Source organism: Protopterus annectens, chromosome 5.part0, assembly GCF_019279795.1.
Source record: "Protopterus annectens isolate FY-2018-M chromosome 5.part0, PAN1.0, whole genome shotgun sequence".
NCBI classification, from domain to species: Eukaryota; Metazoa; Chordata; order Ceratodontiformes; family Protopteridae; genus Protopterus; species Protopterus annectens.
The window spans coordinates 1,749,340,896-1,749,363,465 of record NC_056735.1 but is presented as its reverse complement, the minus strand read 5'-3'; the positions used below and the strand labels follow the sequence as shown (position 1 = coordinate 1,749,363,465).

General features: G+C 40.4%; 1 protein-coding gene across 1 annotated transcript in view; it reads left to right on the top strand.

The window, feature by feature from the left end:
* Positions 1-22,570, top strand: part of DOP1B (DOP1 leucine zipper like protein B) — a 2,336,114-nt gene that overhangs the window by 1,034,352 nt on the left and 1,279,192 nt on the right. Inside the window, exon 13 of the mRNA XM_044071549.1 lies at positions 7,198-7,404. Coding sequence (XP_043927484.1) covers positions 7,198-7,404 — 207 coding nt within the window. The remainder of the gene's footprint in view (positions 1-7,197; positions 7,405-22,570) is intronic.

The following is a 22,570-nucleotide window of genomic DNA, read 5'->3' as shown; positions in this document are numbered from 1 at the left end:
AGGTCCAAAACTGACGACGAAGCCTCTTCTAGGCCAGTCGCCGGTTTTCAGTGAGGCGCTTTCGCAGCCCCTGACACCCGCTACCTCAGAACCACAGGCCGTGACCGACTCCCACGTGGAGGAGCCTCTGGATGCTCAAGGTGTTGGGCCAACAGAGATTAACCTTTCAGATGGGTCCAGAGCTGCTGAGCAGGCATCGGCTTCTGAGGGTGTTTTCAGGCCTACTCAACTTACCATTGCAACTACAGCCAAGACTAAAACTGCATTAAAGACAAAGAAGCAAGTACAGCATTCACCTGGACAGGCCTCCGTGCCTAAAAAACAGATGCTCAAGATTGCCGAAGGCTTGATAACTCTGATCAGGGCTTCCCATCCCCCTCCTGATAAAAGGCCTAGGCAGGATACAGATTATGATTCCTCTGATCAGGTTTCAATATATTCTGATTCCTCTTCAGACCAGGGATATTCTTTACCCCCCTATGAGGATTCTGATGCTGAATTCAGCTTCTCCTCCTGAGGATTATTCTTTTGGGGAAACTTTGCATACCATGAGGGAGCATTTCCATTGGGAGGGCCAGGATTACTCAGACTCCAAGAAAAGGCTCAGAGACTTTCTTTTACTGCCTCAGCACAGGCCCCTTGCTATTCCACCAGTGTTGGACATTGTGGATGATGTGTTCTCTGAATCTAGTTTAAATCCTGATTCTTTACCCCCAGCTCCAGTCAAGCCAGACAAACACTACAGAGTCCCCGACTCTTACAAATTTCTTTATAAAAACCCTGTTGCTGACCCAGAAACTATTTCCCAGGGTCCCAAAGGGGTTAAGGCTTCCACGGCTAAGAATCCAGTTCCCTCGGATAGGGACTCTAGAGCATTAGACAGATGGGGAAAGAAAGTTTACACCTCTGCAACTTTAGCAGTGAGGGCTCTAAATTGCCAGTTTCACATGCTTAAATATCAACAATACTTACTGTCTCAATTAAAACAGAAAATGAGTACAAATGCAGAACAACCTGACTATAAGGAAATGCAGGATTTATTGCATGCAGCTGAACAAGTGGGAAAGCATACTTTGCAATGTGGTTTTGATTCATTAACAGCTTCTTGTAGAGCAGCAGTTACAGGATCTGTGATTCGAAGGCATGCTTGGTTAAAAGAACAAAGTTTACCAGATCATGTTAAGGCAAAATTATTGGATGCTCCTTTGCAGCAAGATAATTTATTTGGTATTAAGGCAGAAGAGGTATTAAAGAAAATGGAGGATAAGGCAAAATCTATGCAAACAGTGAAGGATTTCTTACAGGTGCAGCCACCACGATTTAGCAGAAATTGGCCTACAAAGAATTGGTCCTTTCCAGTGTCAGACTGGCCACAAAGAGGCAGATACAGACACCTAAGAGGCATATCTCAGCCACAAGGATCTTAAAGACCATGACAGTGGGGTGCTTCAAACCCAAAAGGAGGTGAGGACAAGTCACAACCTTACAGGAAACGGTCCCAATGACTTCCCCCTTCCAATGCCAAATTCTTCCCTTTTGGCATTAGGGGGGAAACTAACACTTTTTTCTTAAAACTGGCAAACAATCACCCAAGACAAATGGGTGCTGAATATTGTGTCTCAAGGTTACAGGTTCCACTTTCACACTTTTCCAAGGCTAAAAGAATGCCAGACCTGCCACAAAATCAATGGGCAGAGGCACAAAAACAAATTACAGCTCTCATGGACATGAGAGCTATTCAACAAGTACCACAGCAGGAAAAAGGACAAGGATTTTACTCAAGACTCTTCCTGGTACCCAGAAAGGACAAAGCCTGGAGACCCATTCTGGACCTTTCCATTCTAAATACTTACCTGGATGTTCCGAAATTCAAAATGCTGACACTACAACAGCTCCTTCCCATGTTGGGCAAGAAAGCTTGGCTTGTTACTTTGGACCTCAGAGAGGCATACCTGCATGTCCTTATCAGGCAAAATTGCAGAAGATACCTCAGATTCATAGCTGGTTCAATGCACTACCAATTCTCTGCACTACCCTTTGGCTTATCTACTGCACCCAGGGTCTTTACCAAGTGCCTGGCACCAGTAATTGCATTTTGCAGACAAAAAGGAATTCAAATATATCCATATCTGGATGACTGCCTGATTCAAGCAGAGAGCAAGGACATTCTTCTACAGCATCTGGCGTTCATAAAAAGATTGTTAAGTTGCCTAGGGTACACAGTAAACGAAAAGAAATCAAAACTAGTACCCTCACAAGAGATAATATTCCTGGGTGCCAGCTTAAATACAACGGCCCAGATGGCTTATCTCATGCCAGACAAACAAGGACAACTGACTCAGTATTTTCAATTGATGGCAACAAAGTCCCAACTCCCTGCAAGAAAAATTCTGCAGGCCTTGGGATTCATGGCATCCTGCATACTACTAATTCCATATGCAAGACTGCATATGAGGAAATTACAATGGTACCTAAAAAGTGTTTGGTCTCAACATTCTCACAGCTTGGAGACAGTAATACCACTAATTCCCTACCTACAACAGGAGTTTTGATGGTGGGCACAGGCATGTCACCTCAACAAGGGTCAGCCTTTCACTCTTCCCACAGCCAGGCAGACTTTAACAACAGACGCCTCGGATTACGCCTGGGGAGCACACATGGAAGGAAAATGTATTCGGGGCACATGGACCACAGACCAAATGCATCTTCACATCAATCAAAAATAGATGTTGGCTGTACAAAATGCCCTTACAGCTTTCAAGGATCTTCTGCATCTAGGACAATTACTATTAAAGACAGACAACACCACGGTGATGTGGTACATAAACAAACAAGGGGGCACTCATTCTTACCCCCTATGCAGACAAGCCATGACCTTGTGGAACACAGCTCTAACCTATCAAGTTCATCTGCAAGCACAATTCCTGCCAGGAAAGGAAAACACTCTGGCAGACGACTTAAGCAGAAACATCATGGATCCTCATGAGTGGAAATTAAATCCACAAATCTTCAGCATGATAATGCAAAAATGGGGGTGCCCGGACATAGATCGTTTTGCCTCACCACTGAATTATCAACTACAAAAAATCTGCACAAGGACTTATCACACACAAGCATGGAAAGTGGATGCTCTTTTGTTCAGCTGGAAAAGCCTACATGTTTATGCCTTCCCACCTCTGCCTCTCCTTACAAGGGTACTCCTAAAAGCCAGACAAGAAAAAACACAGATGATTCTGATTCCACGCCAGCATTGGTACCCAATCTTAAAGAACTTAGCTCAAGGCCCACCTTGGATTTTGCCTCAAATTCCACACCTTCTGACTCAGCAAAATAATCAGATTCTGCACAGTCAGCTCAAAACCTTAAACCTGGCTGCATGGCAGATCCATTAGCCAAACAGACTACTACTCTCTCTAAAGCTGTTATGGATGTCATTTTGGAGGCCAGGAGGCCTAGCACCAGGAAATCTTATTCAGACAAGTGGAAGAGATTCTGTGCCTGGAACCAGGCTCAAAACCTTGATCCTCTGGACCCTAACATTCCTCAGATACTACAATACTTGACTGAGATGCTGGACAAAGGCCTATCCTTCTCACCCATTAAGATTCACGCTGCTGCCATCTCGGCTCATCACAACACAAATCCTCCTATTTTCTCTCACCCATTGCTAAAGCAGTACCTCAGAGGGGCTAAAAACATAAGACCACCCCGGAGAGCACCAACACCAACTTGAGACCTCAATTTCGTTTTGGAAAAGCTCACTTTGCCTCCATTTGAACCAGCCAATTCAGCAGAGTTAAAATATATATCATGGAAAACTGCTCTGCTTCTGGCAGTAACCTCAGAACTGCAAGCATTAATGGCAGTGAAGCCTTTCATCATTTTCCACCAAGACAGGGTTTCTTTAAGAACAAACCCTACCTTTATGCCTAAGGTGGTATCCAGTGTGGCTCTTAACCAAACTATTCACTTGCCAACATTTTATCCAAATCCCCGGAATAAAGGGGAGAGACTTCTACATTCCTTGGACATACACAGGCAATTGCGCTTCTACTTGGACAAAACAAAAGCTTTCAGAAAATCTGAACAATTGTTTGTATCATATGCTGCAGGATCACAGGGAAAGGCTATTTCAAAGCAGACCATTTCAAAGTGGATAGGACACTGTATCTGGTTCTGCTACACACAACATGGGAAACCTGTACCTAGTAATATTAGACCAACTTCCATCAGGGCAACTGCCACTTCTACTGCCTACCTTAGAGGAGTACCTACCAAAGATATCTTGGAAGCTGCAACTTGGAGTTCAGTGCACACCTTTACCAAGCATTATCATTTGCTCTTTATTCTAGATCCAGAGCTGGCTTTGCCACTGCAGTGCTGCAGGGCCTCATAGCCACACCAAATCCTCTTTAGAGCCAGCCACCCAAACTCAGCTTTGGCATTCTACCCAAGTGAAATGACTGCAGCAGTGAAACACGATGAACATAGTACAGTTTTGTACCTACCATAAATGTAGATGTTCGAGTGATTCCACTGCTGCAGTCCAGGTTACCCACCCGCCAGCCCCCTTTCTTATCTGGGACTAACCTATACTACCTATGTGGTGTATTTGCTGGTTACTGAAGGTTTTATTTTTACCTTTTTTGTATGTTTTATTAGCAATATGTATTGCCTACCATTTTTGGGGGTACCTGACATCTGGGACAAGAAAAACTGAAGAAAATGGCGTCGGCTGCTTCTTATATACCCCTGGTGCACTGACGTCAGGGAAGAGGCGACAGCAACCGACGCCGGACCAAGACTTTGGAACTCAGGCCGACTGCAGGCCCTCCTGATGGCAGGATAACCCAAGTGTAATGACTGCAGCAGTGAAGGCACTCGAACATCTACATTTATGGTAGGTACAAAACTGTACTTTTCTCGCAATGCAGCAGGGAAGCTTGGGAGGATTCACTAACAGATGCCTAAGAGAAAATGGTCGTTCAAGGCATTTGCATCTATTCAGGGCACAACTGAACCCCATTGAGCAGCTATACACAAACTCAAGGCTTAACTATAGGTAAAATTAAACACTTTTAAGCTAAACTACCAATGGGAAAGCACACTATGAGCTTTCCTCCATTAATCTTCAACTCAGATGAGGCTCAGACTATACACTTCTGCTACAAGGGTGCAGGCAGGGCCCTTCTAATGTAAGATGGATGGAATAGTACTCAGGTGTACCAATACAGTCTAGATTCAGAAGATCTGAATTTAGTCTATGCTAAAAGCAGCAGAACAGCTTTTTTTAAAATGCAGAAAAATATAGTAAAATCGGCAAAATGATAAAATACAATCAGCAAAGTGCAAAAACAAAACTCAAAAAGTACTTCTTTTATTTTAACAGTGGATAGTTTGGATTTTAGCAAAATCTCTCCATACCTCATGCAAAAGTCACCTAATGTTGAGCAGCTCTGGTTAGATAATCTGCAGTGGTACTGCCCTCTGCACATACTGGCAGCTCTTTGAACAGCTATGAACAGTGGAAGACTATGGAGAACATTTCCTATAAAGGATTTTAAACTGGAAAGGTTTGCTTATATACAAAGCATGGGGAGCCGTGCTTGTGCATTGCTTTTATACCAGTAGGATGACAGACTTTTACACAGTTAGTCCCACAGGGCAATCAGATAGAGACAAATAAGCTTTCCACCAGCAGTTTCCAACTTGGATGGATAGAATTTTTGAAAGTTTTGTTACTCCCACCATGGTATATCTACCCCAGGCAACGTTAAGGCACATTCCACCAAAGTCTTTAGCCTCTTTTCTTGGCATATTAGAAAGGAGTGGACTCTAGAAGCATTCCAGAGGTAACAGACTGGTCCTCTGCTCATACCTTTACAAATCAGTACAAACTGGATTATTTCCCCGAGTTCCAGAGCAGACTTTGCATTGACCATTCTCCAGGGGCTCCTGTATCCTTATTCCTCCTTCCAGGGAAGGTAAGCTGTGGGAATCTACCCATATGCCACTGAGGCAGTGTGAATGATGAACATAGTATAGTTGCATAACTCTTACTTAACTGTAACAGTAGATGTTCAAATTTCTCACTACCTCAGTTGGCAGCACCCACCCACCCCATCCCACTTATTTTATATATAGTTCGATGGTGTCTGAATTGGCTTAGTTATTTGTGTTGGTGTTGTGTGGGTAAGAATTGCTTCGTTTGAGGCAATTATCATTTCTTGTCCCTCTTGGTTCTTCCTACTCAGAACTAAAAGCCTTCACAACTGATTTCCTGTGACAGGGTTTAGGCTCCCTCTGATGGGAGGGGCTTAGCCAATCCCCTGTCACAGGTAGTCAGAAAAGGGAACTCTGGAAAGCTTCCACTTTGGGTTTGTGCAGGCACAGAACCCATATGCCACTGAGACAGTGTGAAATTCGAACATCTACTGTTACAGGTGAGTAGGACTTAAACAACTGTACTTTATTCCACCATTAGAGTTTACCTAGTGGTCATTTCTAATATTCTTAGCAACATTGGAACTTTCTTGGCTTCCATGAAATGGTTAAGTTCTTTCTTAAGGGAACTTTTTATCTTAGGCCTTATCTCAGTGAGCCTTTTCTTCCTTCAGTCCTTATTTACATATTAGAGATGCTTATTTCTTGATTTTTGTACCACTGGACATGGAACAGAAGCTGTTATTGCTCTGTACAGCTGTGCTTTCTTTCTGGTTCCAAATAATGGAATCATTTGTCAGTTCAGTACCTAGAATTAACTTGACCATCTTTGCTTTTGTTTCCTTCCTGACAGCACTCTAGCACGTATGACTTGGTCTTTAATTTGCTAAAACAGTTTGTGTTTATAACCTATGGTTCTGTTTGCATGCCACATCTGCAGGTATATACACCTTCTAGCATGCATGCATTCAGATTTTTTATCTTTTAGGGTTATTGCACCCTGTGTATTTCTCAGATGATCTGACTCCTTCTAATCGAGCACTGGTAAGTAAACCTTTGGAATTCATATGTTTGTTCCAAACATTTGATGCCCAGACAGGTACTAAAGTAGACATGTAGGATTATATGCGAGTGCTTTCATATATATATATATATATATATATATATATATATATATATATAGTTTTATATACTCAAGATTTGTGCTGGTATAAAACTGGTTCATCTCTCTTAACATTCTGTCTGTTGTTCTAGGAGCTTTATTCAGAGATCCAGAGTCAGTATCTTCCCCAGATGCTGAGCCACATGGTGCAGTGCCTTTTAGAAAACATGGATACTCTAACTCTGACAGAGCTCACACTTGCTCTGAAGACGTGTTTCAAAGTACTCAACAAAATTCAAATGCCAGCTGCCTACATTGATGCAGAACCAGGAATGGAAAGTGCAGTGGATATTTCTGAGGTAATTAAGTATTTTTTTTTCCAAAACTAAGTATGGTTATTGCCTTGGGCTTTAAAAGCATCATGAACAAATAGTTCTTTCCAAATCTTTTAATACCTCACAGTGCTGCTCTTCTGATTTGGGTTTAAGTAGATAAACATAATGTGGCAAGATCTAAATCTGAAATATGTTTCTCAGCAAATGTGTATTTAAAATGCAGATACAGAGCTATTTTTTTTCAACTAGTAACCACACAGGGTCACAGTACTTTGTGCTTGGTGAAAATGCAGAGCATTTCTGAACACCCTCCACATGTTTCTATTGTTAATACACCTGCAGGCATTTCTGACATTTGCTGTGTACAGCACAATGTGAGCAACCATGTCTCTTTTGGGATATGAATTCATTTACATCCAGAGTTACATAGCTACTTTAGTTTCATCTTAGTCTTGGTTCAAAAAAATAAATCACAGATATTTGTCCTAAGCATGAAATGTGTTCCCCTTTAATGCTTCTGATAAATTTCCATGGTAGACACCAACTTGATTGAAAGTCAAGCTACCCAAATTTTTGATTGCTTGTTTCAGAATCAGTGTTTGATTCCCACAGTTTTCTGCTTGATGTCTGAGTGCATTACAGAGGGTTAGGTAACTGACTATAGGTATAGTGATATGGATTCCTGGAGGCTGTTAAAGTGGGTGCACATACAGGATTGATTGATATTAGTTTATCAAGAACATTACAGCTTTTTTCTTAAAGTGACTGTAGGAAAAACTCTATTGTTAGTCATCACTAGAACCCAAATGGTTGTGCACCATAAAGGAGGCTTCAGCCTCATCTAGTACCCCTGGAATGGTTATTTTACATAACCATTAAGTAACCTTTTGCCTTGTACTTCATCAGGCTGATCCAGCAAGATGACAGGCCTCTGTGGTCATTAAGTTACCAATAAAGATCCACAGTCCATATCAACTGCCTGTGTCTGTCTCATGGCTCTTATGATATTCTTTCAACAAGGCTTTCAAAGGAAAGGAGAAACATCACTAGTAGACCCTGACAATTTCTTAATTTGCATTAAAGTTTCTAAAGTGGAAAAATTCCTCTGATTCTATTCGGCTGGATGATAAAGGGCTTTTATTTATTTTCTTACCTAGACACATGTCATGAGAAAAAATTACAAGGAAAATTGTCTGAAATGTTCAAAGTAGGATAGCTATCCTTCCAGATATTGGTCTTCCCCTCTGGCCTTTTTGCTTGCCTTTGATGACTCTGCAGACACGTGTAGACTTTAGCAAATTCTTATCAGAATCCACAGCTATCATTCTACATAAAGATGGATCTCAATGTGTATCCATTGCAAGGCCAGCTTTTGAGCTTGATGTTGGTGATCATGTAGATATTCTTCATACTGATCACTGCTACAGTAGCCTTAGCTATATATGGGTTATGTCCGGCCAAGGATATAACTGCTGGCCAGCTTCTAAAGCTTCAGGGCACTTCCCAAACTGTCAAGCAGCCCGAGCTGAGCTGACTAAAAGGCAAGTTTGGGCATGAAGCCATTCAGAGCTTCACTGCTGCTGCAGACTACTCTCCTCTGAGGCATTTGAGGCTTGACAGTAAGCTTCTGCTTTCTTTTGCCTAGGCATGTAAGTTCCCTTTGTGGAAAAACTTCCTTTTTCTTACATTTATATTAGTTTTATCACTTTCTTCTTTCCTCTTCAAGTAAGTTATTTTAAAGCTAGGAATATTGCGTTTTAATGAACTGTCTCAAGACTATAACATTCTTTTAAACAGAGCACTCTTTTTTTGTCAGTTTAAAAGTAGTGTAAACTAACAGCAAACACGTTTTCTGTGGAGAAATTGTTTATTTTTCCATTGTGGAGCAGCCATAATTGTTTAAAGTGGTTTTTACAGTGGTTTTTTTCTGCTAAAAAAATTACTTTTCTGGAATGATAGTTTTGCCAGCATTTTCTGCAAATTCCTCCTTTCTGGGGGGGTAATTCCTCATCCTGCAGATCAGACCTTTCTTCATCATATGCTGTCCCAAGGAGTGATAGAACCAGTTCTTCCTTCCCAGGTGAGAAATTGGTTTTATTCAAGGAAGTTCCTAGTGCCAAAGAAAGAAAATGTTTGGAAGCCAGGTCTAGATCTTTATTTCCTAAACCTGTTTGTGATAGTGTTCAAATTCTAAATGATGTAATTTCACAACCTGTTACCTTTACTTTCTCTTTCAAGTTTCCTGGTAGCACTGGACTTAAAAGATTCTTATCATCACATCCTCATTTATTGAGACTTTACAACTTTCTTAAAGTTTTGTGTATCTGAATCACATTATCAGTTCTCTGCCTTACCCTTTGGACTTTCCACTGCAGCAAGTGTTCACAGTGTCATATTTTATTGCGGTCTACAGGATACCCACATTTTTCCATATTTAGACAACTTGCTTATTTTTACAGTCATTTTTCAAAATGTCAAGAATCTCTCTCTTGGGTAAGAGATTTCTTGCTCAAACTGGCATTCCAAGAGAACATTTAGACATATTTCTTGACTCCCTCACACAGGATTATGTTCCCAGGATGTCGACTAGATACCGTAGTTCAAAGAATTTTTCTTCCACAGAAAAAATAGATCTTTATTTAGATCTATTTCTAAGGTTTTCCACTCAGACTTCAGTCACTGTAAGAGAATACCTAAAAAGACTGGGTCTCATGGTATTTATGATTCTCATAATACCCCTGGCAAAACTCCACATGAGAAAGATACAGTGGTGTCTAAAATCTCTTTGGTCCTAGAATCAACACCCTTTATATTTTCAGATCTCAGTACTGGGATTTGTTAGAAGAGAAATCTTTTGGTGAAGATAACAGATATACTTAAATCCAGGTCTCCCCTTCTCCCTCCATGCTCCAAAGCAGTCGGTCACCACAAATATATCAGACTTTGCTTAGGGAACATTTTCAGGATGGATAAAAGTGCAGGGGTTGTGGGACACCAAGGACAGACACAAGCATATAAATGTCAAGGAGATACTTGCCCTGATCAAGACACTCCACTTTGTGAAACATTTTTGGTCCCTGGGACCTCGTTAAGTGGTTATATGCAATACCACAGTCATATGGCACATCATTAAGCAAGGGGGAACCAGGTTATACCCCCCTTTGCAGACTAGCCATGTCAGTTTGTGATGTAGCTTGACAGCACAGTCTCACTCTACAGGCATCCTACATTCATAACAGCAAAACTGTGTGGCAGACAAGCTGCGCAGGGGCAGACACTCACAAATAGAAAGTAGATTGGGGGGGGGTCTTCCAAGATTTGATTCTTTTGTGGGGAGTTCCTCAAATAGACTTGTTTGCCTCCTGTTTGAACAGTCTGTGACGACCGTGCCCTGGCCCAGCAATCAAGGAGCCTCAATCCTCACCACTAACACCAGGGAGGTTGTCTCATAGAAGAGAAAAGGATAACTAATACACACAGTAAAGTAGAATTTCCCTTAAGTGCACACAGAGATCACAGTCAGTGTGGGGCTGGTTGCTCCTTTGTTCACCAGGTCCCCAATAAGACTCCCCACTGGCACAGCTATAGGGTCCAGGTCTTAGCCTAACTGGGCAAGCTAAAACCTCCAGTACCCTCTCTATCCAACCAGTGCTTCGTGGCCCTGCCAAGTAGCTGACACAATACACACACACTTTGTGATAAGTATTTATACAACTTTACAGACACTCCTGGGAACGGCTGACACAGATTCTCCAGCTGTGCCCCTTTACCCAGACTGTACGCTAGTAATTACTGCCACCACCCAACTAATAATATCAGCTACTAAAAGGCTCTTAAAAGGGTGACCAATTGTTACTGTGCAATATTATAATCCAATGGTAACGTGACTATACCGTCTAAGGCTTATTAGAGTGGCCTATTACAATAAACTCTATAAATATGCAATGTACTCTAGAGCTTATCTCTACACAAACCAGCCACAGGTAGAAGGATTTAAAAATATTTAATAATGAATAATTAAAACACAAGACAAAACTACTACACCACAGAGATATCTAAGAGTTCAGAGATCACACAGAAACTTAAAATAATACAGTAGGACAGGTCTGATTTCAAAGAAAAATACCTTTTTAATCTTTACTAGCTTTAACTATTCCTACAAGAAATCACAGTGCTAAAATTTACATGTGAGCATAAGGCAGGGTGCTGAGTTAGATGTCTAAAGTCAAAATGCTTCCAGTCTCTTGTGAGAAATAGTATTTAAACATTACTAACATGTCTCTAAGGCCCTCCCAAATTACATCATTTTTGACACTTAGGTTTTTCCAGGCAAACAAACTGCATTATTTAGCAATCTAACACCTGCTCAGAAACTTACAACAATAGAAGACATTTCACATGTATATTCTAACAGAAACCAGAGCAATAAAGCACATTCCACATCTAAATTCTGGTCATAAACTTTAGCCTTAAAACAATGGGCATGAAATCTTCATCCAGACGCACTGGGGCCAAATTCTAACATGAAAGGGTCACAACATCTTTCACTGGGCCAGTAGAGTGCAATGTTGTCACATATTTTGCAGTTCCACATTTCACAGAGTTCATTTACACTCAAGAAAATATGCCTGTATTTTTACATTTATTTACAAATGCCAGAATTATATATCAAATTCTATTTGACTAGGCTGGCAGCCTTCGCCCATCTCTCCCCAGTCGTCACACAGTCAACTGGCAAAATTCTGTTCCAGGACTCCATGCATGAAGGCCTGGAAGACAGATGCCTTTTTTTTTCTTTGGACTGGAATTTTCCTGTATACCTTTCCACTAATGTCCGAGGTACTTCTGAAGATTCATAAGGAATTCCCCAAGATCGTTATGGTGACTCACGTTTGGGCTGGGCAGCCATGGTTCTCCCTTCTTTTGGAAATGGCCAGGGACAATTAACTCTCTTATCTACTTACACAAGACTGTTCTTGTTGATGCACCTGTACATCAGTCATCTCCAGTTGACTGCCTGGATGATAGGGTCTTTATTCCTTTTAGGCACCTGTTTTCTGAGAACATGCAGCAGGTACTAATGGAGGCAAGAAAGCCTGCTACTAAAAAATAGATTATTCGCTAGTAAGTGTAAAAGGTTTTCTAGTTGTTGCCAACAACATAACAGCACCCATTTAGGGCTAGTTGTTCTCTGGTTTTACAGTATTTGTGTGAGTTATTATCCTGTGACCTTTCTTATTCATCTATCAAGATTCATTTATCAGCTATTTCACTGTGTCTCACCATAAATCCTCCTCTTTCAAGGCAGGCTCATGTCAAAATTTTCTTGAAAGGGGTTTTGCACAAGAGCCTTCCAAGTAAAGCTGTGGCTTCTCCTTAGGATCTTATTTTTGTTTTAAAAAAAGCATCTTTAGTAAATTATCACTAATGACATAGACAATCATATATTTTTATAAATGAAAAGAAACCATATTGGCACATTTTCATTTGCAAACATTATACATCACATATAATCTTTTGTGCAGTCATTGTCAGTCAAACATTACAACACTCATTCAATTTTTGCCTTCCCTTAAACCTCATTCATCCTCCAAAACATTATTTTTGCATGTATTGTTCTCACAATTATCATTTATTTCTATGTAACTTGCTCTTACCCTTTTGTAAAGATCTCACTTTCAGTTCTTTTATCTTTGTTACTATATTCACTGCTTCTAGTATGGTTGGTTTATATTTTGATTTCCATTTTCTAGTATCCCTTCATTGTGATCTTAATTTTGTATTAAAGATGCTTATACTTGCTCCACGTGAGCCAGCTAATTTGGCTGACTTGAGGTTCTGTATATGGGAAACAGTTTTATTGATTACTCTGGCCTCTGTAAGAAGGGTATTTTGAGTTACAGACTCTTATGGCGAGTCAGCGCTACTTTATTTTCCATATGGAGCGTATTATCATAAACAAAGACATTGGCAACCTTCAAACACTGGACCCCACCCAGTTTGGGTTCAGGAAGGGCCGATCTTGTCTCCTGAACCTGATTGACTTAATCAATTACACAGCCTATCTAGACCTCGCCAAGGCCTTTGACACCATCCCCCACTCTGGAATCATAGATAAACTTACTAAGCTGGGCATTAATCCCTATGTCACCCAATGGGTTGCCAACTGGCTTATTGACAGAACCCACACTGTAAATGTAGCCAACTCCAAATCCAGCTCCAGACAAGTGACAAGTGGAGTACCTCACGGTTCAGTCCTGGGACCGCTCTTGTTTGGCATCTACTTCTCTGAAGTACAGGCCAACACTAAGGGACTCTGGCTAACAAAGTTCGCAGATGACTGCAAACTGGGAGCCATTATTGAATCCCCAAATGATGTGGATACTCTACAAAAGGGCCTTACAGAAACAGATGCTTGGTGCCAGAGCCATGGGCTCAAGCTCAATGTCAAGAAATGTATAGTTATCCCCTTTGGGAAAAAACATGTACCCGTGAATTATCACATAGGTGGCAGTACACTAAACACCAAAAGTGTGTTAAGAGACTTAGGGACACAGGTGGACAGTGGTCTCACCTTCGATAACCACATCGCCACAACAGTCAGGAAATCCTTCTATGTGGCACACCTCATCACTAAGGGCTTTTCATCCAGAAAAAAAGGAGGTCATTGTCCCACTGTACTCATCCCTCATTAGACCCATTATAGAGTACAACACCCCATTTGTTATGTACCTCTCAAGACATCTGCAACAACTGGAAAGGCAGCAGAAATACCTCACTAAAAGAATCACAGGCCTAAAGCAGATGCCCCATGCTGACCACCGTAAAAACTCCAGCTATACTCTGTCACATATCGTCTACTCAGAGGCGATCTCTGCTTAACATACAAGGCCATGTCAAACCCAGAGCTTTTGGACATGCTACACTTAAATCCCAATCCCTCAGAGCCACACGCTCCAGCGATCTAAACCTTGTCATCACAATAAACAAAACATGCTGGAGGGATAGGTTCCTGACCCCGAGACTCCCCAGACTCTGGAATAGACTGCCCATACATGTCAAGCAGAGTGCCTCTTTGGCGTTCTTCAAAAGGAACCTTGACGATTGGATGGGAGAAAGGAAATTCACCCTGGGTATCATGTCAGTCGTCCTGCTAGACAGGGGTCCAGGGAAATAAATAGTGTGGGAAGAAATAGTCAGGGAATTGTTATGGCTAGGCTTGTATAGGCCCTAGGGCTGATAGCCTAGTACCAACCTATGAACCTATATGGACAGGGTTTCTTTGAGATCTAATCCTCCTTTTATGCTGAAAGTGGTATCCAAGTTTACATTAAGCCAGACTGTCCATCTTTCTGTTTTCTTTCCTGTACCTTAAAGAGGGAGAAAGGATGCTCCATACCTTGAAGTTTCACAAGCAACTCGGGTGCAATCCTGACATGACCTAATAGTTCAGATCTTCAGTTCAGTTTGTTCATTTCTTGTGAATGTAAGAAGAGACTACCTGTTTCATAACAGACTGTTTCCATATTGTTGTCTAAGAGTATTACCTTTTGTTATGCTCATCATGACAAATCATTTCCAGGTAGGGTCAAGGCCCACTCTGTTATAGCCCTTGGCTTCATCTTTGGCTTTTTGGAAAGAGTAGGATTTTATAAGTATTCTAAAAACTGCTACTTGGTCCTCTGTACATACTTTTACAAAGCTCTATAAGCTTGTTTCCTTCTGTAGATCTAGATCAAGCTTTGCTGGGACCATTGTCCAGGGGGCTTCTGGACCCTTCTCCATCCACCTCTGAAATATAGTTAGCTGTGGTAAATAACTAAGGCTACTGCAGCAGTGATCAATGTGAACAACATAGTACAGTTGTGTAAGCTGATCTTCCCATAACATTAGATATTTGAATGATCACTGCTGTGGTAGCCGTCCCCTCCCTCCATTCCCTTGTTTTTTTAGTGTGTTTTTTATGCCAAGATGCAGACATTTATTTTTTATTATTCCTAGCATTGTGCTTTCAAGGCTCAGCCTTTCTGCTGGCAGGAAGACTTTTGAAGGGCTACACACCCAAACTTGTCTTTTAGCTTAACTCGAGCTGCATGACAGTTTGGGCACATTTGAAGGTGCCCTGAAGCTTTGGAAGCTTGTTGGCTGTTATATCCTTGATAGCATATAACCCAGATAGCTAAGGCTACTACAGTAGTGATCATTCAAGCCTCTACTGTTATGGTAATTCAACTTACACAACTGTACTTTCTGTATTTGGGTCAGAATGTGGAGTTTTTCCTTTCATGTACAGTTCACTGAAACCTTCAGCCTAAGGGTTTCTTGTCAAGGTTCTTCCTGCCTTGTGTATTCTGCAGGCACAGATTCAGATGAGTTCATAGGTTCATAAGTGCATACTAGGCTAATGGCCCTGGGATCTTTAAAGCCTAGCCATAGGATTACCTTGGCATCGTGCCACCTGACCTTAGTTCCCAGTGCCTCTGTTGAGTACAGCCATTGGAGTTATCCCTGGGGTGAATTTTCTATTTCCCATCCACTCATCGAGATTTCTCTTGAAGAGGGTCAGTGAGATGCTCTGCTTGACATGTATGGGAAGTCTATTCCATAGCATGGGCAGTCTCTGGGTATAGGTTCATAGGTGTGTACTAGGCTAATGGCCCTGGGGCCGTTACAATCCTAGCCATGTATAGATCTTGGGAGTCTATTGAAAATGGGCTTCTGGTGAACAAATACCAATATAATATCATTCATCAGCTGTTATTAATAGGTTCAGGCTTCTCTGGTTCTTTTAATATGTGACTTAAAATCACTAATTGTACCAGCTGTAGGCAAAGTTCATATTTTCCCAGCTCCTTGGCTAATTCTAAGTTTCCTTCTCCTAGTGTAGCTTAGCTGTTTATTTTAGTACCCTGGCAGAAAATGGATATTTTTATTTTGCTACCACATGATGTGTTTTTTAAGCCTGGCTCTGTGGCACAGAGGATGTTCCTGACTGCATGCCAGGTTAAAAGAGTTTGACTAACAGCCCTGACACTGGAGGAGTCAAGTGGTAATGGTAGATGTGAAGGGATGGGGCCCACTCATCTCTGCCTGGGGAGGGAGGAGATGTTGCACTTGAGAGCAAAATGGGCTGTGTCGTCTTCCTGATGAGACCAAGAAGATCACTTTTCATGCCTTGGGAAGTGGGACAGGGACACTTGAAACGGCCATTGTGGAAGTGAGAGGACACCCTCTGCTAACATCTCATTATTTGCCCCTCCCTAGTGCCTCACTGGGTAAAAGCATTAAAGAGGGAGGAAACTAAAGAAAAACAACCTCAAACCACCCCTGATGGCTGTCTGATTGATGTCTCCCCCCTCGGCTAACCCTTGCCCTGTAATTGGGAATATATGGGCTCGATGGCAATAGAGGGAGCTGGTGATAGATAAACACTTGTTGCAAAGATTTCAAAAAATATTGAATAGTGTCTTTTTTTAGCATATATATGTTATCTAATTATTTGTACTTAACTGACTTGATATAGAGTTATATGTTCAGAGTTTGCAGGTAGTTTATCAATAATTGGTTTATACCATAACTGTATTCTAGCACTGCTGCTTTGGAATATAAGAAGGAAGTTATACTGGCTGAAGGTCTGTCTCATTAAAACAAATAAATGCTGTAACTTTGGATATGTGGATATACACTATATAAATATGACTACACAGACATCTGAGCAGCTTAATTAACAGTCTTCCTGTATACTTGCCATTTACTGTGTTATGGGTGCATGTCTTTTTCTGCAGACTATTTTACAGGTGCAGAAAAGTCCTTTTTACATCAGCCTGGACAACTAAATATTGCATATTGGACACTTACTGCAGTACTCATTAAACTCATTATTGGAGCATGATATTTACTTATGCATACACACACACACACACATATATATATTTATATATATATATATATATATATATATATATATATATATATGTATGTAGTACATATAGGTATATATAGTATATAGATATAGATATAGATATTTATTTATTTTTTTTTTTGCACTTGATCATTAGTTTATTGGATTCAGCTTATAGACAAAAATCTGAGAAGGACTGTTAAAGTTGATTTTGGAGGACAGAGGTATGCATTTTTAGCTTGGCGAAGGAGTATATGTGAGATTTAGTTGTGGCAGATCTTCAGTTAGGTCATTAATGAATAGTTAAGCGAGTAATCATGGGATCATAGGAAGTTACTAGGCTATTGGCCCTGCGGCCCTTACAAACCTAGCTAAGAATTTAGCCCATGTTCTGACAAGTCAGCAGCCGATGTCCCTGTACAGCAGGGAACTAATGGACCTAAGACTGAAACTTGAAGGACTTTGATGTAAGTGTTTCTGAAGAATATAGCTGTTTGTTAGCATAGATGTGAAGTGTTTTATTTTTTTAGGTAACTTTAAACCACTTAATTATATTTTCAGCAAAGTTTTTTCTGTTAATTTGGTAATGAAGAAACTGTAGTTTACCATTTCTAAAGCCCTTGTTTTGTCATTGAAGATTCCAGGTATGATTAGTCCTTTGTTAATCTTTCTGTACACAGAATAAGAAACTGTTAGAAGGGCAGTTGTGGTGCTAAAGCCATTTCTGAAACCATGTCCATCTGAAAGTAGGTTATAGCTGTTAATATGTTTGAGCATTTGCTTATATAAGATTTTTTTTCAAATACTCTGGCCAGCAAACATAGGTTAGAGATAGGTTGAAAATTCATATTTTTGGGTGAAGGAATTTCAGGGAAAGGAATAATGGTGGCTGGCATGTTTTAATGATGGGGTCACTATTCCTGTATTAGGGGTCATGTTATAGATGAAGGTAAGAGGCATAGGACGGAGAGTAGAGAATTTAGTACAGGAGTTCTTAAAGTTTTTATTTTTTTGTTTTACAGAGATGTCAAAGACGTGAACAATGACTGCATAATCTGTTTGGGGATAAATATGAGGATGTAAGTGATTGCCAGGTGCTGGGAGAGTGTGATGGTTGGACTGAAAGATGTAGGTGATAGCATGTATACCTGAAATGAGAAAGTCTTTATAATGTTCTACTGAGTTATTATTTGAATAGTTTAGTGAGCTGCTTGAAGAGGAAGAAGGACTAGTGACTTTTCCTGTTATTTGTTTTATTACAGTCAAAAAAAGTGTTTTTGGTTGTTAAAGTCTGACAGTTGCTTGTTATTAGTGAAGGATTTAGCTGAGTTGGATGCTGTTGTGGTTTGTTTTCTCATGGAGAGGTAGGCTTGACGCAGTTGGTAATCTGCCTTGTTTAGCTTCCACAATGCCTGGACCGCGATAGTCTTAATGTCACTCGATAACCAAGGGCATTTTTGTCCCTTTACTATGATGGGAATAAAACATCTTAGATAGTGGATTGAGAGTATTAGTGAAAAAAGAGCTGCTGCAGGGTCAGAAAGTAGATGTCAAAGTGACCAGTCAGTGCCATTTAGTTGCTGATCTAGGATGGGTTATTTCTGTTTGGAGAAAAGGCGACCAGTAAGAAATCCTACCTGGGCAAATGGAAGTTTCTTGTTATTTCCTGATGATTTTTCACACATCATCCCAGAAGAAAGCCTTAGTGAAGCAAGTCAGTAGTTACCTATCTTCTCTATTTAATGCAAGCCTGGGATGTACATTTCTCAGCTATTTTGGCTTCCTTACCCATGAGCCCTCCTCTTCTAGCTTACCCTGCAATCATTGCTTTTTCAAGGGTATACTTTACTTAAGAACCCCAATTGAGATTTAGCTTTCTTGTTAATCCTACACCCTTTTGGGGCAGCACAGTGGTGCAGCGGTTAGCATTGCTGCCTCACAGCAAGAGGTTCACCGATTTGATCCTAGGCTGGGGTGCCTTCTGTGCGGAGTCTGCATGTCCTCCCTGTGGTCGCGTGGGTTTCCTCCGGGTGCTCCGGTTTCCTTCCACATCCCAAAGACATGCTGTAGGTGGATTGGACACAATAAATTGGCCCTAGGTGTGTTTGTGTGCATGTGTGTGCCTTCTGTAGAAGGTTGGGTGCCGGGCTGGCAACTCGACACTGTAAAACTCCACTGCCAGTCATGAGCGGACAGGTGATCCGCTGTGGCGACCCCTAACCGGGAAAGCCGAAAGAAGAAGAAGAAGTTAATCCTACACCCTTTTAAGTCAGTTAACAGCCCATGACCATATCTTAAACTTTGCCTTAGAAAGAATCTGTACAAGAATCTCTGAGCTGCATGTCCTCATGATTGTAGAATTTTACATTTTTTTACCAAGACAGTGTGTCTCTAAGGACAGTTCTCTCCTTTACATTCAGGGTGGTGATGCCTGAAGTAGCTTCAGATCAGATTATTAAACTGACTGTATTCTATCTAGAACCAGAGAATGAAACAGAAAAGACTCTACACGTAAACACATGCAACCAATTCAGATATTATTTAGCCTGAGCCAACGATTATATAAAGTATGGCTAGTTCTTTGTTTCCTTTAATTTAGGGAAGCAGGACAAGTCAGTGGACAAAACAAACCATTTCCAAATGTCTAGCAAATTGTATTAGTTTCTGCTGTGATTGTCATGGATAACATTTTTAAAGTCAAGTGAGGACTAACTTGGCTAGTGCAATGCCTCAAAAGCAGCATTCTGTAGACGTCTGTTGGTTTAGAGCATCTCTGAGGCAGCTACTTGAACCTCCAGACACACTTTTCTCTTACAGACAAAAAGAACTGGAGATGGCACAGACTACTGTTCACTTTCAAACAGGCAACCTATTGACATCTGTGGCATGGGGAGGAGGCCAACGCACACTGGGGATGTCCAGAGCTGTAGAAGTCAGGCTGGATAGATGGCCAAATATGCTTGAATTTATTTCTAAATGTGTTGAATGATTCTTCAGCCTGATCTCTGTAGTCAAACATTATCCTCTACGTCAGTTACTTCAGAGTGTTTGCACAGGCTTTAACCATGATGGTGGAGATCATAAAGCAGGAAAGTCTTCTAGTGTTTCCACACCTGAGCAAGCTACCTTTCTTGAGCCTTGTAGGGACTGCTGACCCTTGGGATTGCATTAAGCTATTCCCTTGCAAAACATTCCCCTTATACTGATGAACTTAAACTCTCTTCAGTTTAGGCTATTCTTGTCTGCTCAGAGGATCTAGAAGTCATAACAGTGGCATCTTGAGAGAGGAAGCAAAGGTAGCTTAGGGGTTGTACATTTCTTTGCCTGTTGATTTTTATGATGGTAACCATCTTCTCTGTCCTTTTGGCTTATTTTCAGATGAATGTGACACAGGATGGCAAGATGCAAATTACTGCTGCATTATCCTTCATCATCATCATCATCATCATCATCCTACTCTCACATATCCACATGTCCTCAGTGTAGAAGAAAATGAGCTAAGAGAAGAGTTACTTTAGAGATAGATAGATAGATAGATAGATAGATAGATAGATAGATAGATAGATAGATAGATAGACATATTAGGATCAAATAAAGATATAAACTTCAGAATGTCAATAAAACCCAAAAAGTTAGAAGTTTGATAAAATAAATGAACACAGTAATTAGGACTGTCCATAGAGATCCATGCAATATAACAAAAGAAACAATATATTACTGTGTAGCTAAATTAATAGATAAAATTCTACCACAAGAACACAGGGTAGTAAGGGAAAGGAAGGGGAGAAATCAAATACCATCATGGAAGTATCGAACTGAGAAAACTGTAACACAGTTAAGACAAGAAGTGTCACTGTAAAAAGAGTATAGGAGAGGGAACAGATCAACAAAAATACTCAGAAAGATAGATGTCATAAAAGCAATCCACAGTATTAGAACAGATCAGGATCTATCTTACACTATTGCAAATAAACTAAAAATCTCAGCACAAGCGGAAAAACATACGATATGTAGATAAATATAAAGGGAAAAGTACAAAATGAACAATTTATTGATGACCCCAAAAAGTTCTATAGTGAACTGGGAAACCAGGCTAGAGGACTTTTAAGACCACCCAAAAAAGAAGAAATAGATACATTTTGGAGAAATATATGTGAAGATACTATGGAACATGACAAATATGCTGAATGGACAGAAGAAGTAAAAGAAAGAATAAAAAGTTCAAGTGTACAGGATATGAAATGGGTTGAATTAAGAGCCAGAGAGATGGAAATAAAGTTAAGAAAAGCCTCTAAATGGAAAACCCCAGACCTAAATGGAGTACCTAACTTCTGTCTAAAAGTATTAACATCTTTGTATGAAGATTTAGCTGTAAGTAGGAACTATTTATATGCACACCCAAAACAGACACCAGCCGATTAACAACAGAAAAACAGTGCTCCTACTAAAGAGTGAACCTGCAAGTTATCCTAAAAATTATAGACCAATAACTTGTCTTCCGATGGCGTATAAACTATACACCAGAATTGATGCCAACAGAATTAATATTCATTTAGAAGAAGCCATGGTAACAGAACAAAAGGATGATAAAAGAAAGTCATATGAAATAAAGGATCATTTGTTGCTAAACAAAGTTATAATGGAGAACTGTAGAAAGGGGAAGAATCTAAGTACGGCATGGGCTGACTACAAAAAAAGCATTTGACAGTATCCCACAGTCATGGATATAAGAGAGCTTAAAAATTTATAAGATACACCCTACATTGATTGCTTGCATTACAGTGACCATGAAATAGTGGCAGACCACTTTGCAATTAAGCCGTGATAAAGGACAAATTATTATTCCAGGGATAAAAATTCAAAGGGGAATATTCCAAGGTGACTCCCTGTCACGCTGCTATTCTGTCTTGTCCTTAACCCATTAAGCTGTCTACATAATAGAGTAGGCCATGGCTGTAATTTGGCTCCTAGAAAACAGCAAAGTGTAAAGACTTCTCATCTTCTCTTTGTCGATGACTTAAAACTGTATAGCTCATCAGATGAGGAACTGAAAGCACAACTGCAAGTAGTCAAAATGTTTTCTGATGATATAAGAATGTCATTTGGTCTTGATAAATGTGCAAAAGTGACCTTTAAAGCAGGAAAGCTGCAGCACCAAGAAAACATCAGTTTGGGGCAAGAATGTGATCTAAAAGAACTTGATTGAGCAAGAGGGAGTTTATAAATATTTGGGAATTGAAGAACGATCAACAATAAAAGATGAACAAATGCAAATAAAACTTAGTAAGG